General features: G+C 39.4%; 1 protein-coding gene across 1 annotated transcript; it reads left to right on the plus strand.

Annotated features, from left to right (window-relative positions):
- Nucleotides 1-514: 514 nt before the first annotated feature.
- LOC126376563 (facilitated trehalose transporter Tret1-2 homolog) lies at nucleotides 515-16,497 on the plus strand. The gene is made up of 9 exons (XM_050024036.1): nucleotides 515-844; nucleotides 4,317-4,546; nucleotides 4,664-4,838; nucleotides 5,099-5,244; nucleotides 5,932-6,043; nucleotides 12,676-12,768; nucleotides 13,770-13,987; nucleotides 14,925-15,107; nucleotides 15,638-16,497. Exons 1-9 carry the CDS (start codon nucleotides 742-744, stop codon nucleotides 15,875-15,877), a joined length of 1,500 nt encoding a protein of 499 aa, XP_049879993.1. The 5' UTR covers nucleotides 515-741; the 3' UTR covers nucleotides 15,878-16,497.
- The last annotated feature ends 1,136 nt before the right edge of the window (nucleotides 16,498-17,633 follow it).

Genomic DNA, 17,633 nt, shown 5'->3' on the forward strand with positions numbered 1-17,633 from the left:
GAGACGTTCGTTATGTAAAAATTGACGATTCAAAGTGTAACTATGTTACCTACTGAATAATGATATTTTTGAATTTGAATTTGCCCAAGAAAACAAGCAGCTGAACCTGTTATGTTTTTTTATTATTCACATTCCTACCGCTCTATCACTTGTATACATTCCTATTCCAAACATGAATACGAAATCAAATTCGAAAATCGTTGGTTTAGGCTCGTGCTGGGTTTCGAACCTGCGACCTCACAGTGAGAGTCACCTGCAGGTGTGGCTTATAATTAAACGTAGATCTGCCCACCCCTGTATGCAATACGGGCGTGGGATGTTCATGCATTTATGTATGTAAATATTGTAGGTATTCATCTATTTAATAATATAAGGAAATTGTGGGAAAACTTGTTAATAAAATGGCATCTCATAATACCTATGATTCATTTTACTTCTTATAGGTACTTACTATGTCTCCGCACACTCACTAACATTAGGAAAACATGAATATTCCACCACAAGGTTTCAAAACATGCATACGACCATACATGTTTCGAGACTAATACTAAAATAGCAAAAATTCTACCAGGATAGCAGAACTAACGCAAATTAGTTAATTAAAAAAACCCATTTATAATAGCTGTTTGTACAATATAATCCAAATAAGAACTCTTTCATAATTATGTTTGCCTGGTACGAATTGTGTTTATCTTATTTAAGTTTTGCTACAATTATTCAGATAATTATGGTTCAGTGTGAATGTGGATAGGCATGGTGAAAGATTGTACAAATTCAATCATACAAGTGAACGTGTGTGGTTTTAAAATGGGTATTTTCATTCAAGTTATCAGCACTATTGCGGGTAAGTACCCATACCATTTCTTCATAAACTTTTTTGTGCAAATTTTGCACATTGGCTCCAAACCACTGAATTCGACTTTATAAGCTTCTAGTAATCTAGCCTTTTAACATCACATAATTTTCACCATTTCTTCATAAACATTTTTTGTGCAAATTTTGCACATATTGGTTCGAGCTCCAAACCACTGAATTCGACTTTATAAGCTTCAATTCATGTTTGGATCTATAAGCCTTTTAACATCATGTAGTTTTCAGGTTTGTGCCCGGTTAATGGCACTTTGACCTCCTATTACATGGTACATAGTTAACGAGGAGTGGGTGCACGTACTGTATATAACATAACATAAACTATCTATGTATATACGTCCCACTGCTGGGCACAGGCCTCCCCTCAACCAACCGGAGGGGGTATGGAGCATACTCCACCACGCTGCTCCACTGCGGGCTAGTGGAGGTGTTTTTACGGCTAATAGCCGGGACCAACGGCTTAACGTGCCTTCCGAAGCACGGATCATCTTACTTTCGGACAATTAAGTGATCAGCCAGTAATGTCCTAACCAAACTAGGGACCACAAAGTAATTTTGGTGATTGTCCCCACCGGGAATCGAACTCGGGACCTAGGCGCTTAAAAACAAACATAAAATATTATTATACAATTCAGTTACTACTTATTGATGTAAGTACGTAGTTGTTACATGAGTCATGTCAGGGGCCATTAACGGCTCAAGAGTAATCCTGACACCAGGGTGTTGAGGTTGGTAATTCACCTCACAACCCACACGATAGAAGAAGAAGCGCTTAGGGCTTTTCTTGCAGCTTCTTTTGGCTAAATACGAGTATAGGTTGTGATGAGAAGCTGCAGTAATTTTAGGTGGATGAGGCGTTCGTTAGGTACGTAAAAATGAGGGTCTTAACCTCTCATCTGCCGAGATACCAGACACAATAGATTTTACATTGTGTCTGGTCGAGATCCGCGTTCCGGCAGATGAGAGGTTAAGAACTGGACGTCTGCTGCAGCGGTGGTGGCGGTCAGGATCGTTGAGTTAAAGAATTTCTTCAAATTCATACAAATTTATTACAAATATTTTTTTTTTTTTTCTCGTGACTTATTGTAGATTTGCCGCAGATGGCATTAACTACTTGGCCGGACAAATGGGGAGCGCTGAAGGCTCTCACCCGGTAATATTACAAATAGGTAACAGACAAGTTGTATATGAGGTCGCCGCGAATGAAGTGCGGAATCGACGGCGGCCGCGCCGCGCGTCGTCTTGCTGTCGTGGTGTGCGTGCGCTGTGTAGTACGCGTAGCAGGCACACACACATGCTAGGCGTTAACAGAGGGCCTTTCCGGGTCTATGTTCCTCAAAAACAATATAGATGGAGCTGTACAAACTTTCCTTCGTGTAACCTTCTAATTTTATGGATAACAGACATAATAATAATATGGATCTTTTGTTTTTGGTGACCTAAGCCTGGAAAGCCCCTTATTGATAATTCAACATATAAAGGAGTCTGCCCACTACACCGTATCATACCATGACTGTGCTATGAACGTATCAAGCACGGAAGGTAATACGATACGGCTTGCTTTGCCCACTGAAACGAGTCGACGGCGTTTAATAATGCCCGTATGATGCCGGTATGGTGTCCGTATGCAACCCGTATGTTGCCCACCCGTAATTTGTATGACTATTCATAGAAAGCCGTTTCATTATAGCATGTGTATCGGTAATGCCTGGACGTCTGGGGAGTGGTTTCAAGTTTTAAAATAATAAAATAGGTATGTCTATTATAAGATTAACTGGCAACGTCACGTGCCATGCGCGGAGCGTATCGGCACCGGCAAAATATTCTCGCCGACAATAATCAACGCTCCGTGCATGGCACGCGACGGTGCGAGTCGGTAACGGAACGGTCTAGTGGACATAGTATCATGCTTTTCTATACAAAGAATATTTTTTTGCCTGACACATTCCTATTACGGTCATGGTATGATACGGTGTAGTGGGCAGACTCCTTAATATATTATATTACCTACTGAATAATTCAAAAGAGAAAGATATTTTTTGAATCTGAAGCACGGAACAGAAGTAGTGACCAGGCGGTAATACTTATAGGTACTTAAGTATCTACTTGAGGAGCTCGGTGGTTATCGGTTAACGCGCTCGGTCTGCGATTGTTGAAATTAAGCAACTTTCGCAAAGGCCGGTTATAGGATGGGTGACCACAAAAAAAAGTTTTCATCTCGAGCTCCTCCGTGCTTGGGAAGGCACATTTAGCCGTTGGTCCCGGCTGCATTAGCAGTCGTTAATAACCATCAATCCGCACTAGGCCCGCGTGATGGTTTAAGGCCCGATCTCCCTATCCACCCATAGGGAAGGCCCGTGCCCCAGCAATGGGGACGTTAATGGGTTGATGATGATGAAGTATCTACTTACTCTACAATGGGTTTTCATTCGACAATTTATTCAAGGAAAATGATCGTCTTAATTAAATAAATGCAAAGTTTACCGACTTATTTTATAGACCACAAGGATAATTGTACCTAACTACTTATTTATTGGAGGAAAGGTAACATGATGACGTCAGTTATTATTAATAATTATCTTCTGTAGCATGCGTTCTACGCATGCGTGGAATGTTTGGATTAACCGCTTTAAGTACTCTCTGTCACTTGTCTTATGACATGAATTGCCCTCCAGCCTGAAGGAGTAGTGATGTGGCTAACTAACTAGTTAATCTGCACGTAGAAACATTAATAGTGCTTATCGGCACCTGAAAAGGCTTATTACCAGGGATGTTAGGGAGGTCCGTAACCGTAACCGAAACTATCGGATATCCGATATAAAAAATCATCTGTAACCGTTTGAGACACGTTTTGATCGGTTTGAGTGCCGATACATAAGCCGCGCGCATTGTTTGTGTTTTTCTTCTTTTTTCTTCATAACAATTGTGTATCCGAATTACTCTTCCCTTTCGGTCACTCCGGTTATCTCTCTCGATCTCTTCGTTTGCCGCTAAAAGGGTCTCGACTGTGTTTTTATTTATTTATTTATTTATAAAAAAGGTACACCAACAGCTTATATAATAAAACATTAAATAAAATCACTACTTACTTACTTACTTTTTATTACTTTTTATGTTTATAAATAAACGGACCTGATATTCCGATATTTGATGACTGGATATTCGAACCTGAGTATTCTCAAAAAAAAAAAACAACAGAAATATGTATTTTTCAAAATTGGCTAAGTTAGCGCTTTTTGAACGTCAAAAATTAAATTACATAATTAACTAGCTGTAAAACTACTACCACATCGGAATCTGTAACGCTGAGGAAAAGACGTGGCCAGAAAACCTCCCAGCACAGGGCCCTAGTCCTACTGTTTCATGTTTTCCTTTCTTTTTTTTTTAATCTCAATCTCAATTCGGGTGTGAAAGTAAAGTGCTGTAATGTATCCGCTTTCTTCCAGCATGCTACCTCTGCATGACAATCGGTGTGATCTTCACCTGGCCATCTTGTACGCTGAAGATATTCGAGTCTGGCAACACTACCCTTCACCGGCCAATGACGGAGACTGAGCTGGCGCTCTTCGGGAGCCTCTCTTCCATCGGGGCGCTCACCAGCACTCCTTTCACCGGTTATATGCTCGATATTGTCGGCCGAAAGAGCTGCATCATCGTTGCTTCTTTGACTCAAGTGGTAAGTTGAGAACTTAGAGAAAGAAATGAAAAAAGAAAGAAAAGAAACCTATGAAAAACGGGATAACGTTACGATAATATTTGAATAAATTGTCATTTACCCTATCTCTTCTTCCAGATAGCATGGGCGATGATAGCTGCCAGCAGCCAAGTGGAGGTGGTACTCACTGCCGTGTTCATGTCCGGTGTCGGAGGGTCTGGCTTCCTCATAGTGCCCATGTTGACCAGCGAGATCTGCCAGGAATCCATCCGGGGCTCCATGACTGCTGGCATGATGATCTTCTATGCTTTCGGTGAGTTTTCTCTTTTCGATTAATTCTTTCAAACATACTTCCCACAGACAACGCCCTGAGCCGAGGTTCGCGCCCAACTGCTGTCATAAATTTTGTACTGGGTGAGAACCCTCAGCGCAGCGTTTGAAGCCCATACGATTGAAGACTAAAGTAAGACCGTCGAGGGGTGAGGTAAACCTGGCTCAGCCGCTGGTGGGGAGCCCATGCTATTGGAGACTAAAGTACTACTTATCTCGACTCGTTCTTGATTCTTTTTCCAGGCATGTTGGTTTCATATGTGCTGGGAGGACTGCTGGAGTACAAGATGATGGTGTACGTGTGTTTATCGATGAGCGTGCTGGGAGTGGTACTGCTAAGTATCATCAGGGAGACTCCACTTTACTACATGAAGAAGGGAATGGAAGAGGTCAGTTTATCTGTACTGGTCACGTCATGTTAAAGACCAGCATAACTTGACCTATAGACATCCCGCTGGAGGCACAAGTCTCCCCTCAATTACCAGGAGGGGGTATGGAGAATACTCCACCACTTTCCACTGCGAATTGTGGACTTTGCTGGCTTGAATCACCTAATTGTCCGAAAAAGTAAGATGATTCCCGTCCAGGCTATTATATTAGCCGAAAAGTAGCTGACTTCTGATGTGACTGCTGTGTGCGTGGAAAACCCTGGTCAAAGAGATCTGGTGACACTCCGTTAACTGAGAATTTCAAATTGTTTCTTATTAATATAATCTATTTATTAATATAATAATATTTGAACCGTGGTAGCCCAGTTGGTAGAACGCTTGCCTCTCACTTTGAGGTCGCAGGTTCGAATCCAGCACAGGCCTAAACCAATGATTGTCGAATTTGGTTTCACATTCATGTTTCGATCATAAATGATTATCACGTGCTCAGCGGTGAAGGAAAACATCATGAGGAAAGCTAAATTCCAGAGGAATGCATTTTCAGAGGTATGTGACTTAACGTATGGGGCTGGTTTTACCTTCGCGGGTTGTAAGGTCAGACAGGCAGTAGCTTCTGTAAGCGGACCCTGTGAAAAACGGGATAATGCTAAGAAGATGATGATTAACATTATAAGGTTTCAATTACAGGAGGCAGCAAAATCCTTCGCTTACTACCGCCATGCTGCAGTTGACTCCAAAGTGGTGTTAGAAGAGATGAACGCGTTACGACGAGCTTTCAACCCTATCATAGAAGAGGATGGTAGTTATAATTACTATATTATTTACTAGTTAGTGGAGGATGGAAAGAATAAAAAAAATTCAAAATTCAAAAATATTTATTTTTCAAAATTGGCTTACAAAGTTGGCGCTTTTTGAACGTCAAACATAATTAAATTACATATTATGTAACTAGCTGTAAAACTACTACCACATCGGAATCTGTAACGCTGAGGGAAAGACGTGGCCAGAAAACCTCCCAGCACAGGGCCCTAGTCCTACTGTTTCATGTTTTCCTTTCTTTTCTTTTAATCCAGTTTGTATTACATAATTTATAGACTTAAATACAATGGTATTCCAATTACAGTCGGTGGAAGGAAAGTGAAACATAAAGAGTTTATGTGACTTTATCACAGAAACAGTGTTCTATGAGCTCCCTGACAGAAGCAGGCCTGTCCACATACGCAGCACCCGATCACGAGTTGACGCGAAAGCCAGCCATCGCTCCCTTCGCACATTTTTGAGGGAAAGGTGCGACCCGACTTCCGGACGCCACCGCGTACACGAACATTTCGAGGCGAGCATGCACCACTTATATAAAGAAGCTCAAAAATCCTCCGCCTGGATATAAAAAAAAAGTACTCTACTGTTCAAATATCATCAAGTGTTTCACAATCCTTTTTAATCCACTTACAAAGTTATTTCAAATTCAGTATTTTAGGGCCAAGTTTTTATTGCAAACATTCTTGTCTTTCTTGTGTTGAGCTGAAGTAATCCATTTAATATTATTATCTTTAAGATAGTCTCCTACTTTATAATAAGCTTTACTGATTAAAGTAGTTTTTATAACATTCTTAAACATGTTTCCCGAAAGGCCTAGTACATCTTCTGGTATCTTATTATAGTATCGCACACACAGCGCTACAAATGATGTGCTAATTTTGGATAGTCTGGAACTAGGAACTACTAATTTGTTCTTATTCCTTAGGTTGTATTTGTGCTTATCACAGTTTCTTAAATATAAGTGTAAATTTTTCCTAACATACATAATGTTCATATATATGTATTGACAAGGTACAGTCATAATGGAAATCTCTTTAAAAAATTCTCTGAGAGAATCGCGGCATCTCAGTTTGTAGATAGATCTGATTGCCCTTTTTTGTAGAATAAAAACGGTTTCAATATCAGCTGCTCTACCCCAAAGCAAAATACCATACGACATAATACTATGGAAGTAGCTAAAATATACCAATCTTGCAGTCGTCACGTCAGTCAGTTCTCTAATCCTTTTGACTGCAAATGCAGCTGAGCTAAGTCTACCTGATAATGATTTAATATGTGTGTCCCATTTGAGTCTATCATCAATATTTAATCCCAGAAAAACTGTATTTTTAACAAAGTCTAGTTTCTGGTTATTTAGAAGTATATCACAATCAGCAGAATTTACATTAGGTAAACTGAATTTAATACATTTTGTTTTCTTTCCATTCAAAACTAGGTTATTTATTGTAAACCAGTGGTGGATCTGGCAAAGGGCGTGATTTATATGGTCATTGTTGGGCTTTCGTCTGTCTGTTTTAAAAATAAGGGAAGTATCGTCCGCAAAAAGTACGATATTTGACAAGTTCTGACCCTCCACCATGTGGGCCAAGTCATTAACATAAACTAAAAACAAAAATGGCCCGAGAATGGAGCCCTGCGGAACACCTATCTTGACTTCAGAGCCGAAAGATTCTGTATTATTTATTTGAACCTTTTGTGATCTACCAGACAAATAAGATCGCATAAATTCCAATTCTTTACTTTTAATACCGTAGTGTTCTAATTTGAGAAGCAAAGTTTCATGATCCACACAGTCAAAAGCTTTTGAGAGGTCGCAAAAAACTCCTATAGCATCTTGGCGTTGCTCCCAGGCTGCGAAGATATGTCTCATGAGAGCAACTCCCGCGTCACTTGTCGAACGACCCTTTGTGAAACCAAACTGTTGCTCGTGTAGCACCTTAGTTTGGTTAAAATGTAAGAGCAATTGATGCAGTACAATTTTTTCGAAAATTTTACTAAAAACGGGTAATATAGCAACAGGTCTATAATTTCCAGGATCTTTTTTGTCACCGGATTTATATAACGGTACAATTTTACTTTGCTTCATCAAATCAGGAAACATACCCTTGTCAATACACATATTGAAAGTAACAGCTAGATATGGAGCTAGTGTATCAATGGCGGCTGTAAAGGCTTTCACACTCATCCCAAACAAGTCCTCTGTTTTTTTTACTTTGATTTCTCTAAAGGTTTTTACAATAGTGTGCGGAGTTATATACTTAAATTTAAATTCTAATTCACAGAGAGGCACATGTTTCTTAAGTATCTGAGCTGAAAGTAGCGAAGAAGAGTTAAGAGATTTTGTAGTTTCAATTGGAATATTACTAAAGTAATCTAAAAATTCTTGCGCAACTTCTGCATCAGACTTAGTAAGACCACGAGGTGTGTTAAGCACAAATTCATTATCTCGGGGTTTTGCTTTACAAGTTTCAATATTAATCACTGACCATGTAGTTTTAGTTTTATTATCTGCGCTTTTAATCTTGTTCGTCAAAAAATTCGATTTAGCTTTAGCGCAAACAGCTTTGAAAAGTTCAGAATATTTTCTAATGTAATTCTTGAATGGATAGAAAGTGTTGTGAGGTGGAGTACCAACCTCATCAACCCTGGTGTCAGGGTTACTATTGAGCCGCCAAAGGCCCCTGATACGACTCATGTAACGACTACTTACTTACATCAGTAAGTAGTAACCGGGACCAACGGCTTAACGTGCCTTCCGAAGCATGGATCATCTTACTTTCGGACAATCAGGTGATCAGCCAGTAATGTCCTAACCAGACTAGGGACCACAAAGTAATATTTGTGATATGTCCCCACTAGCACTTCCTCATTAGTAACACTCCGTGGACGACCTCCTTGGTCCAGTGGTTGAGCGTTGGGTTCACGATCCGAGGTCCCGGGTTCGATTCCCGGTGGGCACAAAAAGCCCTAGCTTGGTTAGGACACTGCAGTCTGATCGCCCGATTATCCGAAAAAATATGATTCCGTGACTCGGAGGACACGTTAAACAGTCAGTCTCGGCTACTATTTACTTAAGTAAGTATGTAGTCGTTACATGAGCCATGTCAGGGGCCATTGACTCAATAGTAACCCTGACACCAGGGTTGATGAGGACGTTATTGATCTGACAACCCACACAAAAGCAGTGATATTATTTGCGCACACGTACATAATCTATTTTGTGAGTAGTGGTAGAATTGGAGGGAGATCCATGCTCAACAGTGGGACATAGGAAACTAGAAGATTTACAGTCTCATATAATCCGGAACATGATAACAATGGTAGAAGATAGAGAGATTTGCAGTAAAAATATAATGCGAAACACATTTTATCACCGAAATAAACATTTCTTTATCAAATTACTTAAGTGTATGTATCTCACATAAGATTATCTCAACAAATATAAAAATTGTGCTAGTGTAAAGTTTTACAACGTTGTCATGTTCTCCTACAATCAAAATTTTACAGTACCTATTGCTCAAATTCAAATTCAAAAATATATTTATTCAATAGGTAACATAGTTACACTTTGAATCGTCAATTTTACATAACGAACGTCTCATCCGCCTAAAACTACAGCAGCTTCTCACAACCTGTATAGCCGGGGAAAAGAAGCTGCAAGAAAAACCTCGGCACAGGGCCCTAGTCGTTCTTTAAAAAAATAAACATAAAATATTGGTATACAATTGAGTAATTTAGCTGCCTAATATCAGTTCTCAGACAGTTAATCCCATGCATTCATATCTTCTAAATAATCACTAACTTTATAATAACCTTTTTTGTAAAGTTTTTGTTTTACTACTGTCTTAAAACAGTTGACAGTACTGTAAAATTTTGATTTTAGGAGAACATAACATCCATCCACACATACATAAACTTACGCCTATTTTCCACCGGGGTATGGGATTCTCTTTACATCGATCCTGACACAGTTCTCTTGCTTCATCATGGAGAACATCCATAGCTGGAATTATTTCTAAGTGCGTTAGATAAATCTTTTCCGGCCAAGTAGTTAATGGGTTTTGCGGAAAATCGATACCATTTATGCTAATATTATTATAAAGAGGAAAGATTAGTATTTGCGTTTATACTGAATAAACTCAAAACCAAAGAACCGATTTGTAAAATTCTCGAACCATTAGAATGCTACATTATCCCTGAGCCAACACACACATACTCAGAACAGCCTCCGTGGTCTAGTGGTTAGAGCGTAAGGCTTACGATCTGGAGGTCCGGGTTCAATTGCCGATGGGGACATTGTTGAAATCACTTTGTGAGACTGTCCTTTGTTTGGTAAGGACTTTTCAGGCTTGAATCACCTGATTGTCCGAAAAAGTAAGATGATTCCGTGTTTCTGAGAGCACGTTAAGCCGTTGGTCCCGGCTATTAGTCGTAAAAACACCTCCACCAACCCGCATTGGAGCAGCGTGGTGGAGTATGCTCCATACCCCCTCCGGTTGATTGAGGGGAAGCCTGTGCCCAGCAGTGGGACGTATAGGCTGTTTATGTTATGTATTATCCTTGAGTAACATAGGCTATTATTTACTATACTAGAAAAAAATTGGGATAGTATGGAAAGAATAAGTTGAACTGATAGGGTTACTAGTGAGGAACTGCCAGTAAGAGTAAGGGAAAAGAGGCAAATATTGAGAGTTATTGAAGACAGAAGTTATTGAGGGCAAGATGATTGGACATTTAATAAGACACGATGAATGAATTAAAACACCATAGAAGGGAAAATACCGAATGACAAGGAGATAGATACTCGGATTGGCAAAGCGTCAACTGTATTTGGAAAGCTTTTTGCACGTGTATGGAGGAACTGTAAGCTTACTACTAACACCAAAGTGCTTGTTCATCAGACCTGCGTCCTGAGTATATTGCTGTACGCCTCAGAAACGTGGACTACATACGCAAAACAAGAACGCAAACTAAATGCTTTCCACATGCGCTGCCTGAGAACTATACTTGGAGTCACTTGGCAAGATAAAGTTAGTAACGAGGTAGTCTTATCTAAAACGCGCTGCTGCAGCATGACTGCGATGTTGAAGCAGAGGAGACTTCGCTGGCTTGGTCACGTACATCGCATGGACCCTGATAGACTACCGCGTCAAGTAATGTTGAGCCAGATAGCGGGCGTAAAAAGACCTGTAGGGCGTCCATCCTTACGATTTAAGGACTCCTGCAAGCGGGACATGAACAGCTTCGGTATTCAGACGGATGGGTGGGAGAAGCACGCCGAAATGAGACCTGAATGGCGCCATGATATTAACGTCGGGACTTCAAGACATGACGATGACTGGCTGGAAAACCTGAAGCAAAAAAGTCTTGGTCGCGTTTTGTGTGCGAACGATGTGGCAAGAAATGCCGCGCTGCTATAGGGCTCTATAGCCATCGGCGGCGCTGCGGGAACCCGTAGACTCACAAGTGCTGCAACAATCATCTACGATAGATGCTGTGGCCAATGATGATGAGAAGGGAAAATACAGGGAAAGAATGGAACTGAAAATAATTTAAAAAGCACTAAAATTTTCCGAAAGGAAATTCCACTTGATATCAACTCAGAATCATGGTCTGAATCATCCCACTCAGTATTCGTTACGATGTCACTGACACTGTATAGGTAATCACACGCATCGCGTCACACTGTGAAGGTTGATGAAACCGCATCGGGGATGTACCTACTACTACTACTATAGTATTCATATCTAATTATAGCACGTAAGAAAGTGATATACAAGAAAAATACCTAGTACCTACGTAATAGGAAAATCCATAAAATTATCTTGTGGCTATCCATAGATTTTATCCTTGTTCTAATCATAGCCAAACGGGAAATAATCCATTTATTAATATCGCTGGACATTCTATTAATGAACAACAATTAATGTTTCTTCTAAGAAGAAACACTTCTTTGAAGATGAAGAAGTTTAATGTTTCGAGATGGCACCTTCGCAGAACGCTTTCGAATCATTTACATCGTAAATGGGTTCGAATCTCGTGAGTTTAAATTCATGTTTCGATTGTAGATGATGGGAATAAAAACTAGATGCTTAAATGTAGGCGGCAGCAATGTTGAGTGTTCAAAATTTTGACAGTTCTCCATACAGTCCAGCTATTTCGTGATAAATTGCTATAAAATGTGGAGCAACTTGGAGTGTATCCCGTCTGAAGAATGAGTTACGAAAAAGAAAACCAGCCAGTTGGAAAAAGGCGGTTTTAAGAGTTTTTCTAAGATACCTTCCTTCCGATCTTTAGGGAATAAATAAAAAGTATGATTTTGAAGTTAAACGCTGCACAAAAGTGTTATAGTGTAAAAATAAAACCAAACAATATGTTTGTTTACTCAAATAGTATTGGGATTTAGAACATTCAACCGTGGCGACACCTGATGGGAATAATAGGCAGTTTTTGTCCTCAATAGGATTCTTGTGCCGAGTTAATAGCAGATTCGCCCCTATTACATGGGACTTAAAACATAGCTGGCGAAGACTGGGTGTACGTTATACCCTTCTACCCCTTCGAGGATACATGAGGCTATGTTATGTGGTAATTAAAGGTTTTTTCTTTCAGAACTGTCACCAGAAGAACAAAAACTGAAGCCTGAACTCAAAGATACAGAACAGAAAGAGGAAAAAGAAAGATTATCTTTATTCAATTTTATCAGTAAGTAATTGCCGGTTTTTTACCAAGCCGTGGTAGTCCAATTGGAAGAACCAGTTACATCCGCTTCAAAAATCTGTTTTTGATTATTTATTTAACAAGATTAGACCATAGAATATAAAATAATACTACGTATAGAACGGTGACTCTCCGTCCTGCTCCAATTCGTATCGGGCGTCGATCTCACCCCCTCTGGGACTTACTGGGGAACGGTCGTAAACTGTTAAGGGGGAAGGGGACAAAGCGCACGAAATATTTTAGGATAATGTCTAGCAGAAATGTTCCCTTACTTCCATTTATGAAAATTTTCTCTATCATAAATGTTAGTGACATCGTAACGAATACTGAGGGGTATGATTCAGCTCATGACTCTGAGTCATTATCAAGTGTAATTTTCCGCCGAAAAATTCATGATTTATTTATGTTTTCTAAAATTATTTCCAATTAAGTATATACTTTTGTGATGGAAAATTCCACTTGATATTAACTCAGAATCATGAGCCGAATCATCCCCCTCAGTATTCGTTTCGATGTCACTTACACCATGTACAAGTACGTACAGGTAGCTGTACGGGTACGTATGGGTGTTAGTGATATCGTAACGAAAACGTTGGATGATAATTCAGACTATCGACTCAGAAGTTGATATCAAGTGGAATTCCATGTCGAAAAAATCATGAAAATTTGAGTGTTTAATTAAATTATTTTCCCTTCCATACTTTTACGACGACAAATAACATTTGATATCAACTCAGAATCATGTTTCGAATTATCCCTCAAAGTTTTCACCGGGAAAGAATGGAACTGAAAATAATTAAACAAAAACACTAAAATTTTCTTCCGATTTCCGACAAAAAAATTCCGACAGGAAATTTCACTTGATGTCAACTCAGAATCATGGTCTGAATCATCCCACTCAGTATTCGTTACGATGTCACTTACACCCTGTATAGATAATTTATTTTTAATTATTTTATGTACTTATTTATACCTATATATTTCAGAAAAATCTCAATCAACACGCAAAGCAATCGTGGTTTCCCTGGTCCTGATGACGGCATCCTTATTCCAAGGTCTGGTGGTAGTTCAAGTGTATGCCGAGCCATTATTTGAAGAAGCGGTCCCAAATATGTCCCCTACGGTGTGCAGCGTGTTACTGGCTATTGTGACGGTTGTCTTCGGGTTTCTTGGAGCGTATCTGACTGATATCATTGGGAGACGGGTGAGGTTCTTTGCAGTTGCTTTGATGTCCTGGTACTTTTATATGTGTTTATAACTCATCTGGCAGACGGATCCTCTTCGCTCCCCATTTGACGAGCCAAGTAGCGAATGTATAGAGTATTTTATGCTATAAATAAACGTAAATAATCATTTAAAACACTTGTTTCTAATAGTTGTGAATAGCTTCAGACCCAGAGTAACTCTGGAGAAAATACATACATACATACATACATAAACTCACGCCTATTTCCCACCGGGGTAAGCAGAGACTATAGAATTCCCTTTGCTTCGATCCTGACACACTTCTCTTGCTTCTTCTGGAGAAAATAGGACGGGTTTATAATATTTTTTATTGTCTGTAAGTTCTCTAGACCTTCAAGTAGTGGCAAAAAGGTGTAAAGCTCATTTAGCTTAAGTTATCTATGACAAACAAACATTTCGATCACCAAATGTTGTCGCTGATAATTCTTTGCCGTTTTCTGTATTTCCAAATGCATATAACCCGAGTGCTTTCAAGGTCAGAGCGAACAGGCGCCTTCTGGGCAAGCTCGCTCCATCTAATGCCTCGTCAATGCCTTTTAGCAAGTATGGGGCCAAGAGCAAACCCATCAAAGGTAAAAAATAAAATTATATAGCGAGGGAAATCAGTGTTGCCCTCTGGGTAAATTTTCACTGAACCCTGGCCTTTTTTGGTGAGCTGCGGCACCCATATACCTTTATGTTTTCCAACTAAATATGAATGTGTGTATATTTTAATGTTGTAAATGTATATGTGTGTCGTAGATTTTACCTAAATAAACTTTTTATTATTATTATTTTTTATTAGGGTCCCAACACCTGTTTCTTTCTTAGTCTCCATCGGTTGACCCAGATTCTTTTTTTAACAAATGTATGCATACATGTCTGTGTTTAAAACAATTATTTGCATTTCCCTCCAGCCCCTCATCATCTACTCGTCGATAGCAGCCATGGTCTGCTGTGTGATCCTGGGCTCACAGCTACACCTTAGCTGGGCTCCACACTGGGTTACCGCCGTTGCCATATACATGTTTGCTATAACCTACACCCTGGGTGGAGGTACCGTGCCATACGTGTTTACTGCTGAAATCTTCTTGCCTGAGGTAAGAGTTATGCTTTATGGTACGGTATCCGAACTATCGATAGTTTGACAATCGATATTTGATTGGAAAATCATCTATACTATATCTATTAGTGACATCGTAACGAAAGCTTTGACGGATGGCTCAGACCATGATTCTGAGTCGATATCATGTGGAATTTTCCGTAATAAAAGGAACTGAAAGTAATTAAAAAGACACCAAAATTTGCCGCCAGGAATTTCCACTTGATATCACCTCAGAATCATGAGCTGAATGATCCCCCTCAGTATCCGTTACGATGTCACTAACAACCTGTATTATATATAGTATCGATAGCTCATCTATCCACATCACCATCACATGATGATGATGATGGATTTCATTCCATCATCACAGTACATCTCATACAGCCTTACCTTTCCATTGACGAAAAGAAGACAGTGCCAAGGAGATGCTGTTGGTCTCGGCTATGAGCCGTAAAACACCTCCACCAACCTACAGCGGAGAAGCCAGGTGCAGTATGATCCATAATGAAGGTTGCTTGATTCCAGGTCAAGAGCTTCATGACAATGATGGTAGTCGAATGGGCATGGTTCTGCAACTTCGTCATCTTGTTCATCTTTACCCCGCTGGTGTCCGCCATCGGTCTGGGCCCAGTGTTCTACTTGTTCGCTGGAGTCTGTCTCTTCACCTCCATCTACTCCATATTCTACCTGCCTGAGACTAATGGTCTGCCCGTTGACGTCATCCAAGGGTTGTTTCTTAAGAGGCAACGAGCACAGAAGTACTAGTAGAAATACTTCTTAAGTTTTTATGGTGCCCTGGTATTTTAGTCGGCTATCTTCCGCTGTGATGTATGAAATTATACTTAGATTTAAGATGATTTTGTTTGTTTATGATGTCTTAACCTTTGGTTGCTAACTTACAACGGGGAATAGAGAATATTCATTCCTACACAAGAATAAACTGTATTATTAGGATAATTTAACTAATAGTACATAAATTGTGATAACTGTCTAATTATGTATGAAGAGTTAAGGTTATGTTTTAATTAAGTAGGTAATAAAAAATGGCTCCGATTACTGAAGACACCTCCTAATTTTATTTTAAGTTATACCTGTAATTTTCTTATTCGTGAATGAATAACCCAGGCGAATCAAATAGGTCTGTCAACTTAATTCTATTAGGTTATTGGCCTACGTAAAATTTTAGATTGCCTGTATGTGTGTTTCATAAAATTTATGCTGGTCCCTTTCTTTTTCAGTGGATAAGAAAATGAGAGGTATAACTTAAAATAAATTTAAATACAGGAGTCAGCACAAATGTTTTACGTACATTATTTAATATTATGTTATTAAATAAAACTCTTAATGCATTTGCTAAATTAATAATCAATAAATTGTATGTTACGTGAAAGTATAAAAATATATTGTTTTAAGTATATCTTTGTATTATTCTTCTTCTTCTCTACTGTGTGTTGTGATTATGACCGACCTCATCAGCTCTGGTGTGAAGGTTACTATTGAACAGCCAAAGGCCCAAAGACATGGCTCATGTAACGACTACATACTTACTTAAGTAAATCGTAGCTCCGACTGCTCAACGAGTCCTTCGAAGAACGGATGATCTTATTTTGGGACAATCGGGTGATCAGCCTGTAATGTCCTAAACAAACTAGGGATCACAAAGTGCTTTGTGTGATATGTCGCCAACAGGATTCGAACCCGATACCACTGGATCACTGACGCCGTCAATTAATCTCTTAATAAAAGCAAAAAGTGACTAACTGACTGACTCACTCATCACGAAATCTCTGAAACTACAACTGCTAGGAGTCTCAAATTTATGCAAAATTTACTAATAATAATATATTTTTTATTTTTTTCTATTTATTTATTTTATTTAGGAATCCCTATGCAGGGGATTCCATACTATACTTACATCAGTAAGTTGTAACCGGCAGCAACGGATTAACGTGCCTTCCGTAGCACGGATCATCTTACTTTCGGACAATCGGCTGATCAGCCTGCAATGTCCTAACCAAACTAAGGATCATAAAGTAGCTTTTGTGATATGTCCCCAAGTTCTGAACCTGGGATATCCGAATCGAGAGCCCAACGATCAACCCTTCACTGGACCAAAGAGGAGTTAAGAGTTAGATAGAAAATCGTAAGTTCAGAAACATTACTTATAACTATTTACAAACAATCATCTTCAGACAAAGTATTGGTACAGTCATGAGCAATATGATGTACCCACTTTAGGACTCTGTCGCACTAACATGTTTGACATTTAGTGAGACTTACAGTACAATTTGTCAAAAAAGTTAATGTGACATGGTACCAAAGTGTATACATATTAATGCTCGTGACCGTACATATTTCAACTGTTATTCAACATTCTTACAAGATTAGCTGTAACTCCTGCACTAGGATAAAGTCCTAATCGCAGAAGTCGCGTTCAAACGTACCAATATAGTTAGAACATACTATCTTACACTCTGTGGCGGACCCAACTAGATGGCCAGCTGGTTGGGTCCGCCACAAC

The sequence above is a fragment of the Pectinophora gossypiella genome, chromosome 21 (assembly GCF_024362695.1).
Source record: "Pectinophora gossypiella chromosome 21, ilPecGoss1.1, whole genome shotgun sequence".
In the NCBI taxonomy this organism is placed as follows: domain Eukaryota; kingdom Metazoa; phylum Arthropoda; class Insecta; order Lepidoptera; family Gelechiidae; genus Pectinophora; species Pectinophora gossypiella.